Below are 16830 nucleotides of genomic sequence, written 5' to 3' on the forward strand. Positions count from 1 at the left end.
GAACCAGCCTTGCATCCCCGGGATGAATCCTACTTGATCATGATGAATAAGTTTTTTGATTTGCTGTTGCAATCGGCTTGCCAATATTTTATTGAAGATTTTTGCATCTATGTTCATCATGGATATTGGCCTGAAGTTTTCTTTTCTTTTTGGGTCTCTGCTGGGTTTTGGTATCAGGATGATATTGGTCTCATAAAATGATTTGGGAAGGATTCCCTTTTTTTGGATTATTTGGAATAGTTTCAGAAGCGATGGTACCAGCTCCAGTAGATATATTTATATATAAATATATGCACAGTATTCAGTAGGCTTGTGTCAAAAAGGTAATTTCTGACCAAAAGACTTCATTTAAGTGACTGAATACTGGATTCTTTTGCTATTCACGCTCCACCTTTGAAAAAAGGCAAAGTCTCCTTAGATTGGGCAATTCCTTGTTATTTTAACGTTTTCGTTCCCCATGGTGGGAATAGTATATAAAGAAAACCTTCCAACTGCAGAAAGGGCATTTAAAAGTCTTTTTAATAAATAACGAATATCACAGTCCAGGTCAGAGAACACCCTGGGAAGATGATCATTCTTAGTTTTCCTTCCATTTTTTTTTCTTTTTAAAAAGGTCCATTCGGGTTGTCCTCCTTGCGAAATGGTTGAAAAATAAGTTCAGCACTTAAAAGATTCTGTGGATTTGTTGTTGTTGTGCAAAGAAAAAAAATGTCATGAACACCACATATTCAGCCACACAGTGTCTTGCTGTCATTTGACATTAACTCGGAAGGGAATTCAGACGCCTGCAGGGACAGGATGCTGATATCCGTGTTGAGGGTGGTCAGCGGCGTCTGGGACGTCTGGCTCTGCCCGGGTCTCTGGTGATGCAGGCTGACAATAGTGGGATACGAGTCCAGGGCGATCTGCAGGTCCAAGATGTAGTCGATGACGTGCTGCAGGATTTCCACCTTGCTCACCTTCTTGTTCTGGGGGATGCTGGGCACCAGCTCCTTGAGCTTGGAGTAGCAGTCGTTCATGTTGTACAGCAGGCTCATCAGGTTGTCCACCAGGGTTTTGCTTCGGGAGATGCCCAGGCTGTGGTCCCGACAGGCTGCTTTTCCTAACAGACCTCACGGGACTGAAGCCTTTCATGCTGGCCGCAAGGGAAGGCGAGACCGGGAGGGAGCTGGCTGCCCTGAAGCTCAGGCGGCCACCGCTGCCGCCTACTGAGCTAGCTGCGCTTGGCACTAGGCTCCGCTCAGAATCGAAAGGTTGCATTTTTGTGACTGACAGTAAACACAGTTATTTTTGTTGGAGTTACAAGTTCACTTTGCTTATTCTTGAGAAAATACCTTTTAAATATCCAAGTCTGGTTAGTCACAGCTCGTGAGTCATTCTTTTTTTTTTTTTTTGAGACAGAGTTTCGCTCTTGTCACCCAGGCTGGAGTGCAATGGCGCGATCTACCTCCGCCTCCTGGGTTCAGGCAATTCTCCTGCCTCAGCCTCCTGAGTAGCTGGGATTACAGGCACGCGCCACCGTGCCCAGCTAATTTTTTGTATTTTTAGTAGAGTCGGGGTTTCACCGTGTTGACCAGGATGATCTCGATCTCTCGTAATCCACCCGCCTCGGCCTCCCAAAGTGCTGGGCTTACAGGCTTGAGGTGAGTCATTCTTTCAAGTGAAATGGCCGTTACGAAAACGGAGCTAGTTCAGCTCACCACCCTAATGATCTCAGATGTGCTTTTCTTCAAGACAGCCATCATACTTGGTATACAACAGATGTGCTTTATGCACACTTCTCACTTTTTTAACAGAATGTCCAAAAGATGTGTACTTAAGGATCAAGATTTAACAAAACTAATACTTTAAAACCACTTCATCAAGGGCATTTCTAGGTTAAACAATTTTTCTTTTTACTAGGAGTGTGTACTGGTGAAGAATACAATGACAGCCTCGTTGCTACTGCTTTGTTTTTTTTTGAGACAGAGTTTCACTCTTGTTACCCAGGCTGGAGTGCAATGGCGTGATCTCAGCTCACTGCAACCTCTGCCTCCTGGGTTCAAGCAATTCTCCTGCCTCAGCCTCCCGAGTAGCTGGAACTACAGGCGCATGCCACCATGCCCAGCTAATTTTTGTATTTTTAGTAGAGATGGGGTTTCACCTTGTTGACCAGGATGGTCTCGATCTCTTGACCTTGTGAGCCCCCGCACCCGGCCCCTGCTTTGTTTTACCCAAGATAGTTTTTGTGCCACCAGTACAAATGTCAATATAGTGAAAAAGGCAAAATCCTTCTTAGGATTACTAATAAAACAGTTTAGGTTTTGTGGACCTCTCCTGAAAGGGTCTCAGTGACGCACAAGTGTTTACAGACCACACTGCGAATTACCATTCTAGGCAGTAAGAACACAGCAGTGTGAACAACAGATGACAAAAGAATCCTGCCCTCATTGAGCTTACCTTCTGATGTAGAGAGACAAACAATATAAAATTGATAGTATTTTAGATAGTAATAAGTACTAAGTAGAAAAAAAGGAGAATATGAAGTGTCAGGGAGTTTTGAACTTTTTAAATGGCAGGGAAGGCTTCACTAAAGAACGGAAGCAGGTGACAGAGCAAACACCTGGGCAGGAACATTCCAGACTGAAGAAACAGCTAGGTGGAAGTATGTCCTATATGTCTGATGAATGGCAGGGGAACAAAGAGGCTGGAAAAGAGTGACTGAGAGGAAAAGAAGTAGATGAACGCAGGGGCTTAGTGGGGACAGATCACCCAGGTTCTTGTAGGTTAGTGTTACTGAAAAATTGGTGTGCAATGCATATCGCTTGGTCTTGTGAAAATGCAGACTCGGATTTGTAGTTGGGAGTTGGCTTCTGCACTTTTGCATTTTCAAGTTACCAGATGATGCCAATGTTATAGTCCTCTTTAAATAGCAGTCTTTGTAGGCAGTTGTAAAGAGTTTGGCTTTTATTCTGAGTGACATAGGAAGCCATTGGAGAGAACACAGCAGAAGAGTGGCATGTTCTGACTTAACATTTTAACATGATCAGCTGTAAATATTAATAACAATAACAGGTCTGTCATCCCTTGTCCGAAACCCTTGGGACCAGATTTGAAATGGAATGCAGGATTTTTCAGACTTTAGAAAGGTAGTATATTTCACATATATACAGTATATTTTATAATACAGCAGTGTCTGAGTCATTACTCTGTAATCACACATTAGTATTTCTGCAATGAAATAAATGGTCATACTCAATGAGATAAAGACTAAATATTGTCACATTGACCAGGTGAGATTTTTGCCACCAAATGAGTTATAAAGAGTTATTAAAATACTTTGTCGTTCAGATCCGACCAGGATTTGCTGCCAAATATGTCATAAAAATAATTTCACTTTTTAAAGCATTTGGATTTTATAATTGAGAAAATATGGACCTTTGTTGGCATTATACTTGCTCATATCCCTACACTGCTGAAACTTGTTAATCAGTTCATTCATTACACATTCATTTTAGGCCTTGTATGCACGTGTCAGCAAGAGACACCACAGTCCCAGATCTTTCATGTCCTAGTTGTGCTCTCAGGAAGAAAAACAAGTACCTATCAATTTGGAACACAGGTTCTCATTTCTAGAGTTTTTGCATCTTGGCAGCCTATTCTGTTGTGTACGCCATGAAAGCATAGTTAATTAAAAGATGCCAAGCGTTTTACTATACTTTGGGATAGTTAACGTGCTTTAGAATTATCCAACTCTGCTCATTTGTGGTTGCCACAGTATTACTTCCATGTCTGATTTTGCTTTCTTCTTTACAGTTATCAACTGCCTTATTCCACATTTGGCTCTGTAGTTTATAATCTAAGGCAAACCTCTCTGTGTTCCTCAAAATCTGCTTTTTTGTTTTTTAGTGACTGAGTGGTTTTTCCAGAAGCATCCAGTTGAAAAGAAATGCATTTGGAAATGATCAGAGTAAGATGAGGAATGTTGTGTTCTTTTCCCGTCTCTGTTGCCTCTGATGTGAATATTAGTAATGGTTGCCTTATCTCTCTTTTCCCAGTAGTTTCATTTAAGTGTTAGTTTTTCTTATTTTCTGAGCAACTGTCCTTTTGATAAAGCTTGAAAACACGGATGTAAGGAAGACTTTGAAGGGTTGCTATTTCAATGCTTGCTGGCAAAATGACATTTTGTCTCTCATCACTGGAAAATGCTTTGAATCTGCATTGCAGAATAATGCGCATTCTAATAAACATGCTACTTTAAATACCCCTAGGCCAGGGAATAGGATGATCAATTCTTTTTCCAAAGGCAAGAATCCAAGTAGGTCAGTGCTACAAAACTATGTTGGAGTATGGGAAAAGCATGGACGAGGAATAATTTGCGCCAAAGGATGAATAATAACAAGGAGAAAAACACTGTTTGCCATTTTTCTTTTAAGAAAAAGATTAAGAAGCTTATATACTGGATCTGCTGAAGGAGTTGAAGTTATCTGAGAACATTGAATTATAGTTGGAAAAATAACTGACAAAGAAAATCTCCACTAAAGTATAGTTGATTATTTTCCAGAACTTGTAATTATAAAAAGTAAGAATTCTGCAAAGAGTGTTCATATGGTTACATTATTTAATATCTGGAACTTCAAGTGCTATGAATGGTTAAAAGTCTAAGTTGTTGGCTGGGCGCGGTGGCTCAAGCCTGTAATCCCAGCACTTTGGGAGGCCGAGGTGGGTGGATCACAAGGTCAAGAGATTGGGACCATCCTGGTCAACACGGTGAAACCCCGTCTCTACTAATAATACAAAATATTAGCTGGGCATGGTGGCGTGTGCCTGTAATCCCAGCTACTCAGGAGGCTAAGGCAGGAGAATTGCCTGAACCCAGGAGGCGGAGGTTGCGGGGAGCTGAGATCGCGCCATTGCACTCCAGCCTGGGCAACGAGTGAAAACTCCATCTCAAAAAAAAAAAAAAAGGTCTAAGTTGTTGGACTGGAAAAATGGAAACATTGGAACATGAACATTGGAAAAAATGTTCATCAAGCATATTATTTTATTGTGTTAAAACATGCATAACATATAGTATATTCTTTTAAGGATGAATTATAAGGACTTCATACAAAATAATTCACTGCATTTTAATTTAATTTTTTAGACAGGATCTCACTTAGTTGCCCAGGCTAGAGTACAGTGATCTTGGCTCACTGCAGTCTTGATCTTCCTGCTCAAGCAGTCCTGCCTGCACGCCACCTCTGCCCCTACCCCAGTAGCTGGGACTACAGATGCTTGCCACTACATCTGACTAATTTTTGTACATTTTGTAGAGACAGGGTTTTACCACATTGCCCAGGCTGGTTTGAAACTCTTGGGCTCAAATGATCCCTGCATCGGCCTCCCTAAGTGCTGGGATTACAGCTGTGAGACCCTGCACCCAGCTGCATTTTAATTTTAGATGTGAGATGCAGAGAAGTAGAAAGACCTATTTTATTGTCATTGTTGAGTTTTGTATACCCTATTTTCTGGGGCGGAGGGTTTCAGGAAATGTATTCTTAAAAGTTAATTTTTGAAACCTACCCAACAAAATCCAAATGGGAGCTAGTTGGGAATGTTGAGATGTTATTGAGAGGATTGACAAGATTTCAACATCATCTTCAAGTTCCCTTTTGCAAATCCTGTGGATAAATAGACCTGTCTGAGAACTTTCTGTAAATATGCCTACATGTTAGGAGAAGCATTATCAGAAGTTCTCTTTAAGGAGAACACATCAGATTTGACTTGTCTAGAAGAAGAATTAGTAGGTTGGAGAATGACATGCTTTACCTTCCGGTTGAATTAAATGACCCATTTCCTGTGTATAGCTTTTCATTTTCAAGATAGTGAAATATTTGAGTAAGCAGAAGAAGGACTTTGTGTAATCTGTTTGCTAGTCTGCCAAGCTGATTAGAGGAAACTTTGCTTAGGTCTTTTATTAAAGACCAAGCTTTAGTTTTAAGTAGGAGAGATTTCCAAGTTTGTTTCACATTTCGTTTAGGAGGCTTTGTTTGTCCAGGCTGTGGGTCCATGGTGAAGAATTGAGCACTCCATTTGCAAAATATTTTTTTCTGGAGATCTTTGGTGAAGTTACATGTGAGCACTGTATTGCACAGTTTCATAAAAGAGAGAATGTGTATGTGTGTTTTGTATTAACAGTTCTGGGTCACTGTTCTCTGAAGAATTAAAAATAATTGTCTTTGGTTTTAAAAATAGTTTATTTCTATCTGAGTTGAATCATGACTCATCAGTTTTCAACCTGGAACAGTTTTAAATGACTTTGTTGCTTCTAAGGGTGAATTTAACTGACCTGATTTGGCCATGACTTTGCAGGGTGAATTTTAATTATCTTAGTTGTAATGCCTTCTTTCCATGTTTTGAAGCATCTTCTAGGAAAGAAATTTAGTCAGGATGTGAAATACCTAGAAACCTAGCAAGGCTCATTTTTGTTCCTCATTGGTTTAGAATTGTATATGTTATTAGGAGCCTTTTCATTTTTACAGTGAATTTTTGTTTCCTAAGAAACTTCCTTTATTAAAGAGTGTAGATGTTTTCTTTGTGACTCACATGTTACCTCTAGTACTTATTTGTTTGGTATTTATTGTTTATGCCCTTGTTCTTTTAAAAATCACTTTACAGTAAAATAAGAGTTTAAGCATGTCATTATTTTGGTGTGTCTAAATTTTGCACAGAAACAGAACAGCAACAGGTGGGGATTAATTATTATTGCCTTGCATTTTTGGATTAAAGCAGGACAGGAAATCTCACCAGTTGGTTGAAAGGTGACTCTTCATTCGAAGGGAAGAAATGAAGACATTTCTTGCCAGTAAATGTCATTCTTTTTATATAATTCAAAATCGTTAATTTTCAAACCAAAGGCAATTCAAAGCTAATATGCTTTAAAACCTAAATCACAATTTTTGAGGGTTTATGGGTCATTTGTCTAACTCTCATTTAAAATGCAATGCAGTCTCTCTCTTTTTTTTGAGAATTCATTGTATTGTTTAAAAGTTGTAAAAGCCTTTGGTTTAAGCCTAAAACGATAAACAGCTTAAATTTAACATTCTAGTCTGTTCTAGAATGAAGTGTTTAACTTTAAAAGTAAAATGTTAAGCAGGTTTAAACTTCACCAGAGGAATATTATCCTAAACCAAAGAATGCATAAGATATAGATTATATAATGATACAAAAAGAATATGTAATAAAAAGAAAAATAATTTTTGTTTCCAGAGGTCATTTTTAACAACTTCTACAGATGTAGTGGATGTAAGTAGGATCTAATTGGAGAGAACATGAAATTGTATTCAGTCATAAAATGTTATAAATTCAAGAAACCAGGACATTCAGCTATTTATAAGTAAATTTAATTCTGTTAGTCAGTAAATGAATACTTTTGAGTACTTCCTAAATAACCATAATGTTATAAATTATATCAAAGATTAATTTAACTAGGGGTTTTAAAAATCATTGCCTAAAGGCTCAGATAAATATCTTGAAATTTTTATTATTTAAAGAAAAATGAATGTCCTGGAAATACTAATATTTAAAGAAAAAGCAGCACAAAAGATTATGGCAACAATGAGTTTAACACTAAACCTTGCTTAAAATCTATACCTTTGAGTTTAAAAAAGAAAAATTGGAATCACTTTTCATAAACGTGATAGAATATATAAAAATACGTTTAGAAAAGGTTTTCTTGACTTCCAATTCTAGCAGTTAGCCAAAAATGAAAGAGCATTTAATTAAGAAACTGTTTTTTATTCCCTATAACGAATGCTTGACATTCAGCAATTCAGTCAGAACAGGGAGAAGAGGTAAATGAAGACCTCCACAGGGATTCTGAGGGGGAATTCAAAGACTTTAGAAGAATGTGGTGCTTTATTATGCGTAAGTTTGTCACAATGCTATTTCTAAGCCTCTCAGACTGGGATTTCTCTGGTAGTACATGCAGTTCCAGAGCCCACCTAAAACAATTAGAACCTCCTGTGGAGATTATTAAAGAGGACTTTTCTCTGTCTGATTCAGTTTCCATGTTTTCTTCATCTTACAGATAGTTTACTTATACTTTTTTGTTTTGACTAGTTCTCTGTTAGTACAAATGTAATATATTCCTTGTATAATAGAGAGGCCTTTCTCCTCTGGGTTCTGGGAGAGAATAATACCCTGAGATCATAGGGCATCCAGTACATGTAATAAGGTAAGCTCTCTCCTGTGCTTCCAGAAAGCACATACTTCCTCTCTCCCGTACTTGGGAGAACTGAGAAAACAGTCACTTGAAACATTATCCAAGCTTGCTTTAGATGAGGAGAAAGGCTGAGCTAGAGATCACTACTGTTATTCTTAGTGTAGGAAGAATAACAGAAAGAACTTCTTTCATCCTCTCTCTCCCCGCATATGTACACATACATATACACAGGCATATTTTTTTTTCATTTATTAAAAACTGAAAAATTCACTTACGAGGTTATACCGTACATACAAATTAATCTAGGCTTATTTTGATGTCATCTTTTTCTTTCATTTTCATGAATTTAAGTTTTTATATCAGGTCTCATGGAGAATGTGTCACACAGAACCTAGCTTAGACATGAAGCTGTCTCTTTACTTTCCCAGGCCTTGCTGCCACCTGTGATTTTGAGTTCATTACTTTGTGCTGTTGTAAGTCTGCTCCATGAGTTGTGCTTGTTGTCTTCTGCCTTTGGCCTTCCCGCTGTCTGGCTTGCTGTCTTCGACTCTTGAGAAGCGAGCTGGACCTAACTACAGATTCCTCTGTCCTCAAATAGCTGGGTATTTAATTGGAAGAACATATAAAGCAGAGAAAAACTCATAGTGCATTATATGGATGCCTCCTGACATCTCAGCCCAGGTTCCCTCCAGGGCCTGAGTCACAAACTTTCCTCAGTAAGTCTTTATTTCAGCCACTCTGCATTATTTGTAGTTCCCCAAACACTTATTAAACTTTCTCGTTTCTGCCCCCTTATTCACCGTGTTCTCCTCTGTTTAGTGTCCTTTTGCCTGTTATTCACAGCCCCTTTATTTTAAAAACCATCTATCCTTTAAGGTCCTTGTCAGATAATACCTCCTCTGGTATGTGTTTCTTGACATTCTGGCTAAAAGTGATTCTTTCCTTCCTTCCATTCATTCATCAGTTTAGTAAATATTTACTATTTTTATTATTAAATAATAATAATAATTATTATTAGACCTATTATTGCAAGGCATTTAGATAAGACGGTGGTTTGTAAAACTTGTATTTATTACCTTGTGTGTAAATAATATCCATCATATTTTTGTTACTGCCATTGAAGGCACAAACTATCTGGATGTGCCTCGTAACTGCCTCACCTTTAGAAGGCGTTTCATGCATAATTTTTGAATGAGTGAACCTTTCTGATTATTTTAACAGTTCCGTATGCCAACATATCTGAAACTTTTATAAAATTATCTTTTATATTAGATATGAAAAGTATTACTGATACTTCATGGCAATGGAGAAAACCTTTAAATAGATTTAATTGGGTATATTCTTAATTTAAATAGTCATACATATGATAAGGATGTATATATTAATAATAATAATTATTATTATTTTGAAACAGAGTCTCACTGTGTTGCCCAGGTTGGAGTGCAGTAGCACGATCTTGGCTCACTGCAACTTCTGCCTCCTTGATTCAAGCAATTCTCCTGCCTCAGCCTTCCAAGTAGCTAGGATTTATAGGTGCATGCCACCACGCCTAATTTTTGTATTTTCAGTAGAGAAGGGGTTTCACCACATTGGCCAGGCTGGTCTCCAACTCCTGACCTCAGGTGATCTGCCCTTCTGGGCCTCCCAAAGTGCTGGGATTACAGGCATGAGCCACCGCGCCCAGCCATGCCATGATAAAGATATTTTAAGCAGCTGTTCTTGAGTCGTAGGTTATCTGCTTCTCATTCTCAGTCATATTCTGCTGATGGAGTTTGACACGTTCATAAGCTGGGTCTGGGTAGATTTTCTGACAGAATCAAAAAGAGGTGTTGTGAGCTCTTGAGACCTTCAGCTGAAGGCAGTCACAAACATTTTCAGCATATTAGCCTTGGATAACTTCCTTTGAACAAGCTGCTGTTCTCTGCCAAAAGAACACATGATTTTCTCTTTTTTCCCTTCTTAATTTTTGTATTTCTTCCATTAGATGAAATGTTTATTACCCCATTGTATCCCATATCCTAGATATGCCAAAAAAATTACAGTTTAAAACATTCATTCTCAAAGTATGGTCCAGGGACTCCTGAGGGAATTTCCACAAAGTCAAGACAATTTTTGTAATAATACTGAGACATTATTTTATTTTAATCGCTCTCATTCTCTTGCAAGTGTCTAGTTGAATCTTCTAGGAGCTACATGGCATGTGATATAACAACAGATGCAGATATGAGAATCCAGCTGTCTTGTATGAGGCTAGACATTAAAGAGATTTGCAGAATGTAACACCATTTTTTTTGTTCTGAAAAATATAGTTATTTTTCATAAAAATGTTAATATGTAATAGGCTTATTATTTTAAGTGAATTAACAAAAAATATGATTCAAGTTTCTTCTTCCCTTCTTTCCTCCCTCCCTCCCTCCCTTCTTCCCTTCCTCCCCTCTTTCTCTCAGTGTCACCCAGAGTGGTGTGCAGTGGCATAAACAAAGCTCACTGCAGCCTCCACTACCTGGACTCAAGTGATCCTTCCACCCTAGTTTCTCATGTAGTTGGGACCACAGTCACTCACCACCTAATTTTTTTTCTTTCTTTTTTTTTGGTAGAAAAGGTCTCACTTGTTGACCAGGCTGGTCTCAAACTCCTGTACTCAAGTGATCCTCCTGCCTCAGCCTCCCAAAGTGCCGGCATTACAGGCATGAGCCACTATGCCCAGCTATGTTTTAACTTCTAATGTGACTAATATCAATACATATTAAAAGCTCTTTAGAATCCAGATTTCTGAGACCAAAAAGATCGACAGCCACTGGTTTATAAGATTTAAAATATTTTAGATAACAGAGAATAGACTTTCTAAGAGATTATAAAGTAAAGTCCTTTTCATGTAGCCAGGTATCTTCAAACTGGAATACTTAATTATAGTTAATCACAATTGATTAAGCCACTTTTCAGTTGTTGATCATTTAGGTTGAGTACAGTTTTTTAGTCTTAAAAGTAATATTGTGGTGATATTCTTCTGTATTAATATTTTCTAACATCCTGAATTTTTTTACAGTAAATTTTTAGAAATAGAACTGCTGGGTCAAAAGGTATGCAGAGGGAACCAGCATGGCCTGTTACATAAATTCAGGGGCCAAATATACTCTCATATTTTTTTTCTATAAGTCAGCAGGAAATTCAGTATCTTCCTTTTTAGATAGTCTCTGCCTCCAAGTTTGAGCCCCAGAAGGCTTTCCTAGTCCCAGAGTCGTCCCATCCTCCTCCTGATGCCAAAAAGAGAACTGACTACACTATTGCTCTTGCTTCTTGTCATCATTTTCTGTCAGCATTTAAGACCAGCCCCACAATGTTTGGCAATAGTTGCTTGAACTGCCACTAGGATCCTGTTTCTGGTCAGACCATGGCCCAGGTCACAGCAGTCACCCCAGTTGAAGGTCAAGATTGTAGTTTTTTCAAAGTTCATTCTCTTTTACTCCAGGATTTAGTGTACCAGGGAGTCAGAGACTTCCAACATCCACCTTAAGCTGTGCCAGAATCTGTCCTTCCTGATGAATGCAGAAACTTTTTGTGTGACCTTATATCACCAGTTTCAATTATTCCTTCAAGGCCATTTTATTTAAGGAATGTCTGTGCCTCTTCTTGCCATTGGGACTTGGCTTGAGCTGTGAGTGTCTTCTGTGACAGAACTCTTTAATTTTGAATCTCAGAAATCAAAGATTGGGGTAATATTTCTTCCTTTCCAGAAAGATTTAGGGTCCTGGAAAATTGGTCTTCCTTCCTTTAGCAACTAATTCTGCATATCAAGAGATTGAGACATTTTGTCCTAAGCCATTCAGCTTTCCTCTCCCAGTGTCCTCTCTGCCCCTGAGTCCTAAGGACAGTGCAAGTGGTACCTACCAACCCATTGGTCAACTAAAGAAACATTCAAGCCGCTTTTCTCTCAGCAGAAGGATCCACACCAGCAATCTAAGGTCTCTACCCCCAACCTAAGAAAGGCTGTCATAATTTTTAAGTGTTCTCCTTCTAAGAACATCTCATCTAATCTCTGCCTTAACAGATACCAGTTACACAGTTAAGCTTATGGTATGTGTAGCTAATTGCTCTCCAAAGAGGTTATGCCAGTTTATTCTTCCACCAGCAAACAGTGCTCGTAAATGTCATTAATTAGAATTGTTTTAATATTAAAAGAAACTCAAACCTTTTCCCTAATATTTCTTGTTTTTTTTTTGCCAGACACTAAATTTGTTTGGCCATATGATTGTGATCTGTAGCATCTTGAATAATGTCTTCTATAACAGAGCAGGTGTACACAGAAGACCAAAAGAGTAAGAAGGGAATACATGGCTGAAATCATTAACAATAGTAAGAAGGGAATATGTGGCTGTTAATGATTTAGCTTGAGGCTAATATGGTAATACTGTTTTCAAAATCACTTTTGGTGAAGGCAGGAGAGGGTACTTATTTACTGAAGGTCTCCTAAGTACAAGGTGCTTTATAAGATGATACCTAATTTAATTCTCAACAACAAACCTATGTTGTTACTATTCCCATTTTAGATGATATTGTTATTCTATTTTATAAATCAATAGATTATTATGCAGAAAGGTAGTAAATTTTCTAAAGTCACTCAGCAAGTAAAAGTTGATGTTCCCTAAGAAGGCCCCACCTAGCTCTAAATACACAGCTCTCAGAGTAAGGACTTTGAGAATGAGCCTTTCTCTCTCACCTTCTCCAAAGTCAGAATGATCTTTGAGAGACCCTCATGGGTGCAACTTTGCACGGGGTCCATGAGGAGTTAGGCCCACCTACAAAGACTCCAAGACTTCTCTGCAAGTTGGGTTTGGGGGAGTTCCCCAACCACATTCATGGGCTAAATATCGCTAGTAGGACTCAACAGAACTCACTAAACATTACCGTACTTATAGTCATGGTTATTACCGGAAAAGGATACATATTAAAATCAGCCAGGGGAAGAAGCACATAGAACAGGTTCCAGGAGAATTACAAAACACAGAGCTTCTATTGTCCTCTCTTCTTGGAGTCAAGACACATGACAACCCTCCCTTCCCCTTCCCCTTCCCCTTCCGCTTCCGCTTCCCCTTCCCCTTCCCCTTCCCCTTCCCCTTTTTCCCTTCCCTTCCCTTCCCTTTCTCTTTCCCTTCCCTTCCCTTCCCTTCCTCTTTCCCCTCCTCTTTCCCTTCCCTTTCTCTTTCTCTTTCCCTTCCCTTCCCTTCCTCTTTCCCTTCCCTTCCCTTCCTCTTTCCCTTCCCTTCCCTTCCTCTTTCCCTTCTTCTTTCCCTTCCCTTCCTCTTTCCCTTCTTCTTTCCCTTCCCTTCCTCTTTCCCTTCTTCTTTCCCTTCCCTTCCTCTTTCCCTTCTTCTTTCCCTTCCCTTCCTCTTTCCCTTCTTCTTTCCCTTCCCTTCCTCTTTCCCTTCTTCTTTCCCTTCCCTTCCTCTTTCCCTTCCCTTCCCTTCCTTCTTCTTTCCTTCTTTCCTTGGTGCCCAAGTTCAAGGCTGCTCTTGAACTCCTGGACTTAAGCAATCTTCTTGCCTCAGCCTCCAGAGTAGCTGGGATTACAAGTATGTCCCTGTTTTCTTCCTGCACTTATGTTTGATGATCCACATGGGATATTTCCAACCAGAGAAGCTCTCCCGGCCTCAGTGTTCAGAGTTTTGTTGGGGCTTTATTGCCTAAGCATGGTTGATTGACTGTCCATGTGGTTCCTTAGCCAATACCAGTGACCCAAAGCTCCAGGTTACTCTCTCGCCAGCCCCAGGCAAACAAAGATTATCTCCAGGAGTTGAAGACAAAGTCCAGACCTCTTCTGAGACAAATTCAATTATTTACTACATAGGGTCCCAGTCTGGTTGAGTGCCTCCTCCCTTCCTAGCCCCTCCATGGTGGATCAAGAGGTGCCTGGTTTCTACCTCTATGGTTTGGAGCCCCACAAGGAAGTGGAGACACGCATGGAATATAAGTGTCCTGTTATAAACTGGAAACTCACTCCACATAATACTCTTTAGGACTGAATTATAATAACAGCAAAAGATCAAGGAAATAATAACATGACTTGAATGCTTACAGGCAGATATTTTCTAGTATTAAAGATATAATTGAATTAATTATTATTTACTTATTAAGACAAACTTCAATATAATTAGCCCTCAAGACACACACACACACACACACACACACGCACACACACAGTAGCAGAGGAAATATGAATGTATCTATCACTGCATTAAAGTTGTGTTTTATGCTAACTTTTTATCATCACTGGGTAGGTTCACCTGAGCAAGCTGTTTTCCTAAATAACTGTTTATTATTTACAGCCAATCTTTATTATTCATGGATTTCATACTTGCAAATTTGTCCCCTTAATAACATTTATTTGTAATTCTAAAATAAATCATTGTGGCATTTTTGTGGTCATTTGCAAGTAATCACAGAGCAGTAAAAAAAGTGAGTCGTATAACCTGCTTGTTCCCAGCTGTGGCCAAGCAAGGCAGTGCTCCACCTTGTTTCAGCTCTCATGCTGTGAACAAGTCCTCTTTTTGCGGTCTTTTAAGGACCACACTATTTTACATCTTTGTGGGGCTTTTTTGTTGTTGTTGTTGTTAATGATTTTGCCATTTAAAATGGTCCCCAAGACTAGTGCTGAAGTGCTGTGTAGACAGTGTTCCTAAGAACAAGAAGACTGTAATGTATCCTCAGGGGAATACACATGTGTTAGATAAGCTTCATACATTCATGAGTTACAGTGCTATTGTTGTGAGTTCAGTGTTAATGAATCAACAGTATTATACTAAATAAGGTGTCTTTAAAGAGATACGCATGTAAAACAAGGTTATATATTTAATGGTTGATGAAAATGTTCTGACCAGAGGCACACAGGAACCTAACCCTGTGTTGCCCCTAAGAGCAGTGGTTTAGTATTTGCTGCTAAATTCATGGTTTGAGGTAACTTCATAGCATATAACTACTGTGAATAATGAGAAATGACTGTATTTGCTGCCTCACTTCATTCATTATTCATTTATTCATGTAATCTGTAATTCATTCTGTTTTTTTGAGACAGAGGCTTGCTTTGTCACCCAGGCTGGAGTGCAGTGGTATGATCTCAGCTCATTGCAGCGTCCACCCTGCTGGGTTCAAGCAATTTTCCCTGCTTCAGCCTCCTGAGTAGTTGGGATTACAGGCACCTGCCACCATGACCGGCTAATGTTTTTATTTTTATAAGAGATGGAGTTTCATCATGTTGGCCAGGCTGGTCTCAAACTCCTGACCTCAGGTGATCCACTCACCCTGACCTCCCAAAGTGCTGAGATTCATGAGCCACCACACCCGGCCTGTTATTTATTCTTGAAGCAGACATATTTGTGTGCGCGCTTTTGTTTTTTCATTTTACCATCATTTTTTCCTTCTCTGATGCTCTTCTTCCTTTCTTTATATAGATTTGGGTTCCTGACTTACATCATCTTCAGGTTTTAGATTTAAATCTTTGGTCCATCTTGAATTGATTTTTATATAGGGTAAGAAATGAGGATCCAGTTTCGTTCTTCTATGTGTGGCTTGCCAATTATCCTAGCACCATTTGTTGAATAGGGTATCTTTTCCCCACTTCATGTTCTTGTTTGCTTTGTTGAAGGCCAATTGGCTGTAAATATTTGGCTTTATTTCTGGGTTCTCTATTCTGTTTCACTGGTCTATATCCCTGTTTTTATACCAGTATCATGCTGTTTTGGTGATTATGGTCTTACAGTATAGTTTGAAGTTGGGTAATGTAATGCCTCCAGATTTGTTCTTTTTGCGTAGTCTTGCTTTGGCTGTACAGGCTCTTTTTTGGTTCTATATGAATTTTAGGATTGCGTTTTCTAGTTCTGTGAAGAATGATGGTGATATTTTGATGGGAGTTGCATTGATTTTGTAGATTGCTTTTGACAGTATGGTCATTTTCGCAATATTCTACCCATCCGTGAACATGGGATGTGTTACCATTCATTTGTGTCACTTGTGATTTCTTTCAGTAGTGTTTTGCAGTTTTCCTTGTAGAGGTCTTTCACCTCCTTGGTTATGTGTATTCCTAAGTTTTGGTTTTTGTTGTTGTTGTTGTTGCAGCTATTGTCAAAGACTGAGTTCTTGACTTGATTCTCAGCTTAATTACGGTTGGTGTATAGCAAAGCTACTGATAGGTGTACATTAACTTTGGAAACTTTGCTGAATTCATTTACCAGTTCTAGGAGCTTTTTGGACGAGTCTTTAGTGTTTTCTAGGTATGCGATCATGTCATCAACAAACAGTGACAGTTTGACTTCCTCTTTACCAATATGGATGTCCTTTATTTATTTCTCTTGAAGAAGACATATTTGAACGCTCCTACAGGTTGCTAAGCAATTTCCATATGATTTAAAATTTCCATTTTATGTTCTTATGCCCATTATTAGTGATCTTGCTATAACCCTTTATCTCAAAGTATTTGTGTGGTTTATGATAACACATTATAAACCAGATGTGAGATTGCAGTTTAAAGATTGCAGATTGGAGACCGAATGTCTTAAGTCTAGGACCATTTTACCTGAGCTACTTGTTTAGTCTTCTCAATAAACTTCCCAGGGATTTTTCTTGTCTCCTTGCAGATCAAGATTTTAGGATCA

At 38.8% G+C, this 16830-nt stretch overlaps 1 protein-coding gene and 1 pseudogene across 16 annotated transcripts in view; one reads left to right on the forward strand and one right to left on the reverse strand.

Moving 5' to 3' along the window:
* Nucleotides 1-16830, forward strand: part of CHN1 (chimerin 1) — a 204949-nt gene that overhangs the window by 36422 nt on the left and 151697 nt on the right. The window contains exon 1 of one of the 16 annotated variants that reach the window (XM_078327359.1): nt 3926-3949. The exons of the other annotated variants lie outside the window; for them this stretch is intronic. Within the exon in view, the coding sequence (XP_078183485.1) occupies nt 3929-3949 (21 nt within the window). The 5' untranslated portion in view covers nt 3926-3928. Of the gene's footprint in view, nt 1-3925; nt 3950-16830 lie in introns of those variants that run through there. 16 annotated transcript variants of the gene reach the window in all.
* Nucleotides 610-1275, reverse strand: LOC100385098 (DNA-binding protein inhibitor ID-2 pseudogene; annotated as a pseudogene).

This window comes from Callithrix jacchus, chromosome 6 (genome assembly GCF_049354715.1).
Source record: "Callithrix jacchus isolate 240 chromosome 6, calJac240_pri, whole genome shotgun sequence".
NCBI classification, from domain to species: Eukaryota; Metazoa; Chordata; class Mammalia; order Primates; family Cebidae; genus Callithrix; species Callithrix jacchus.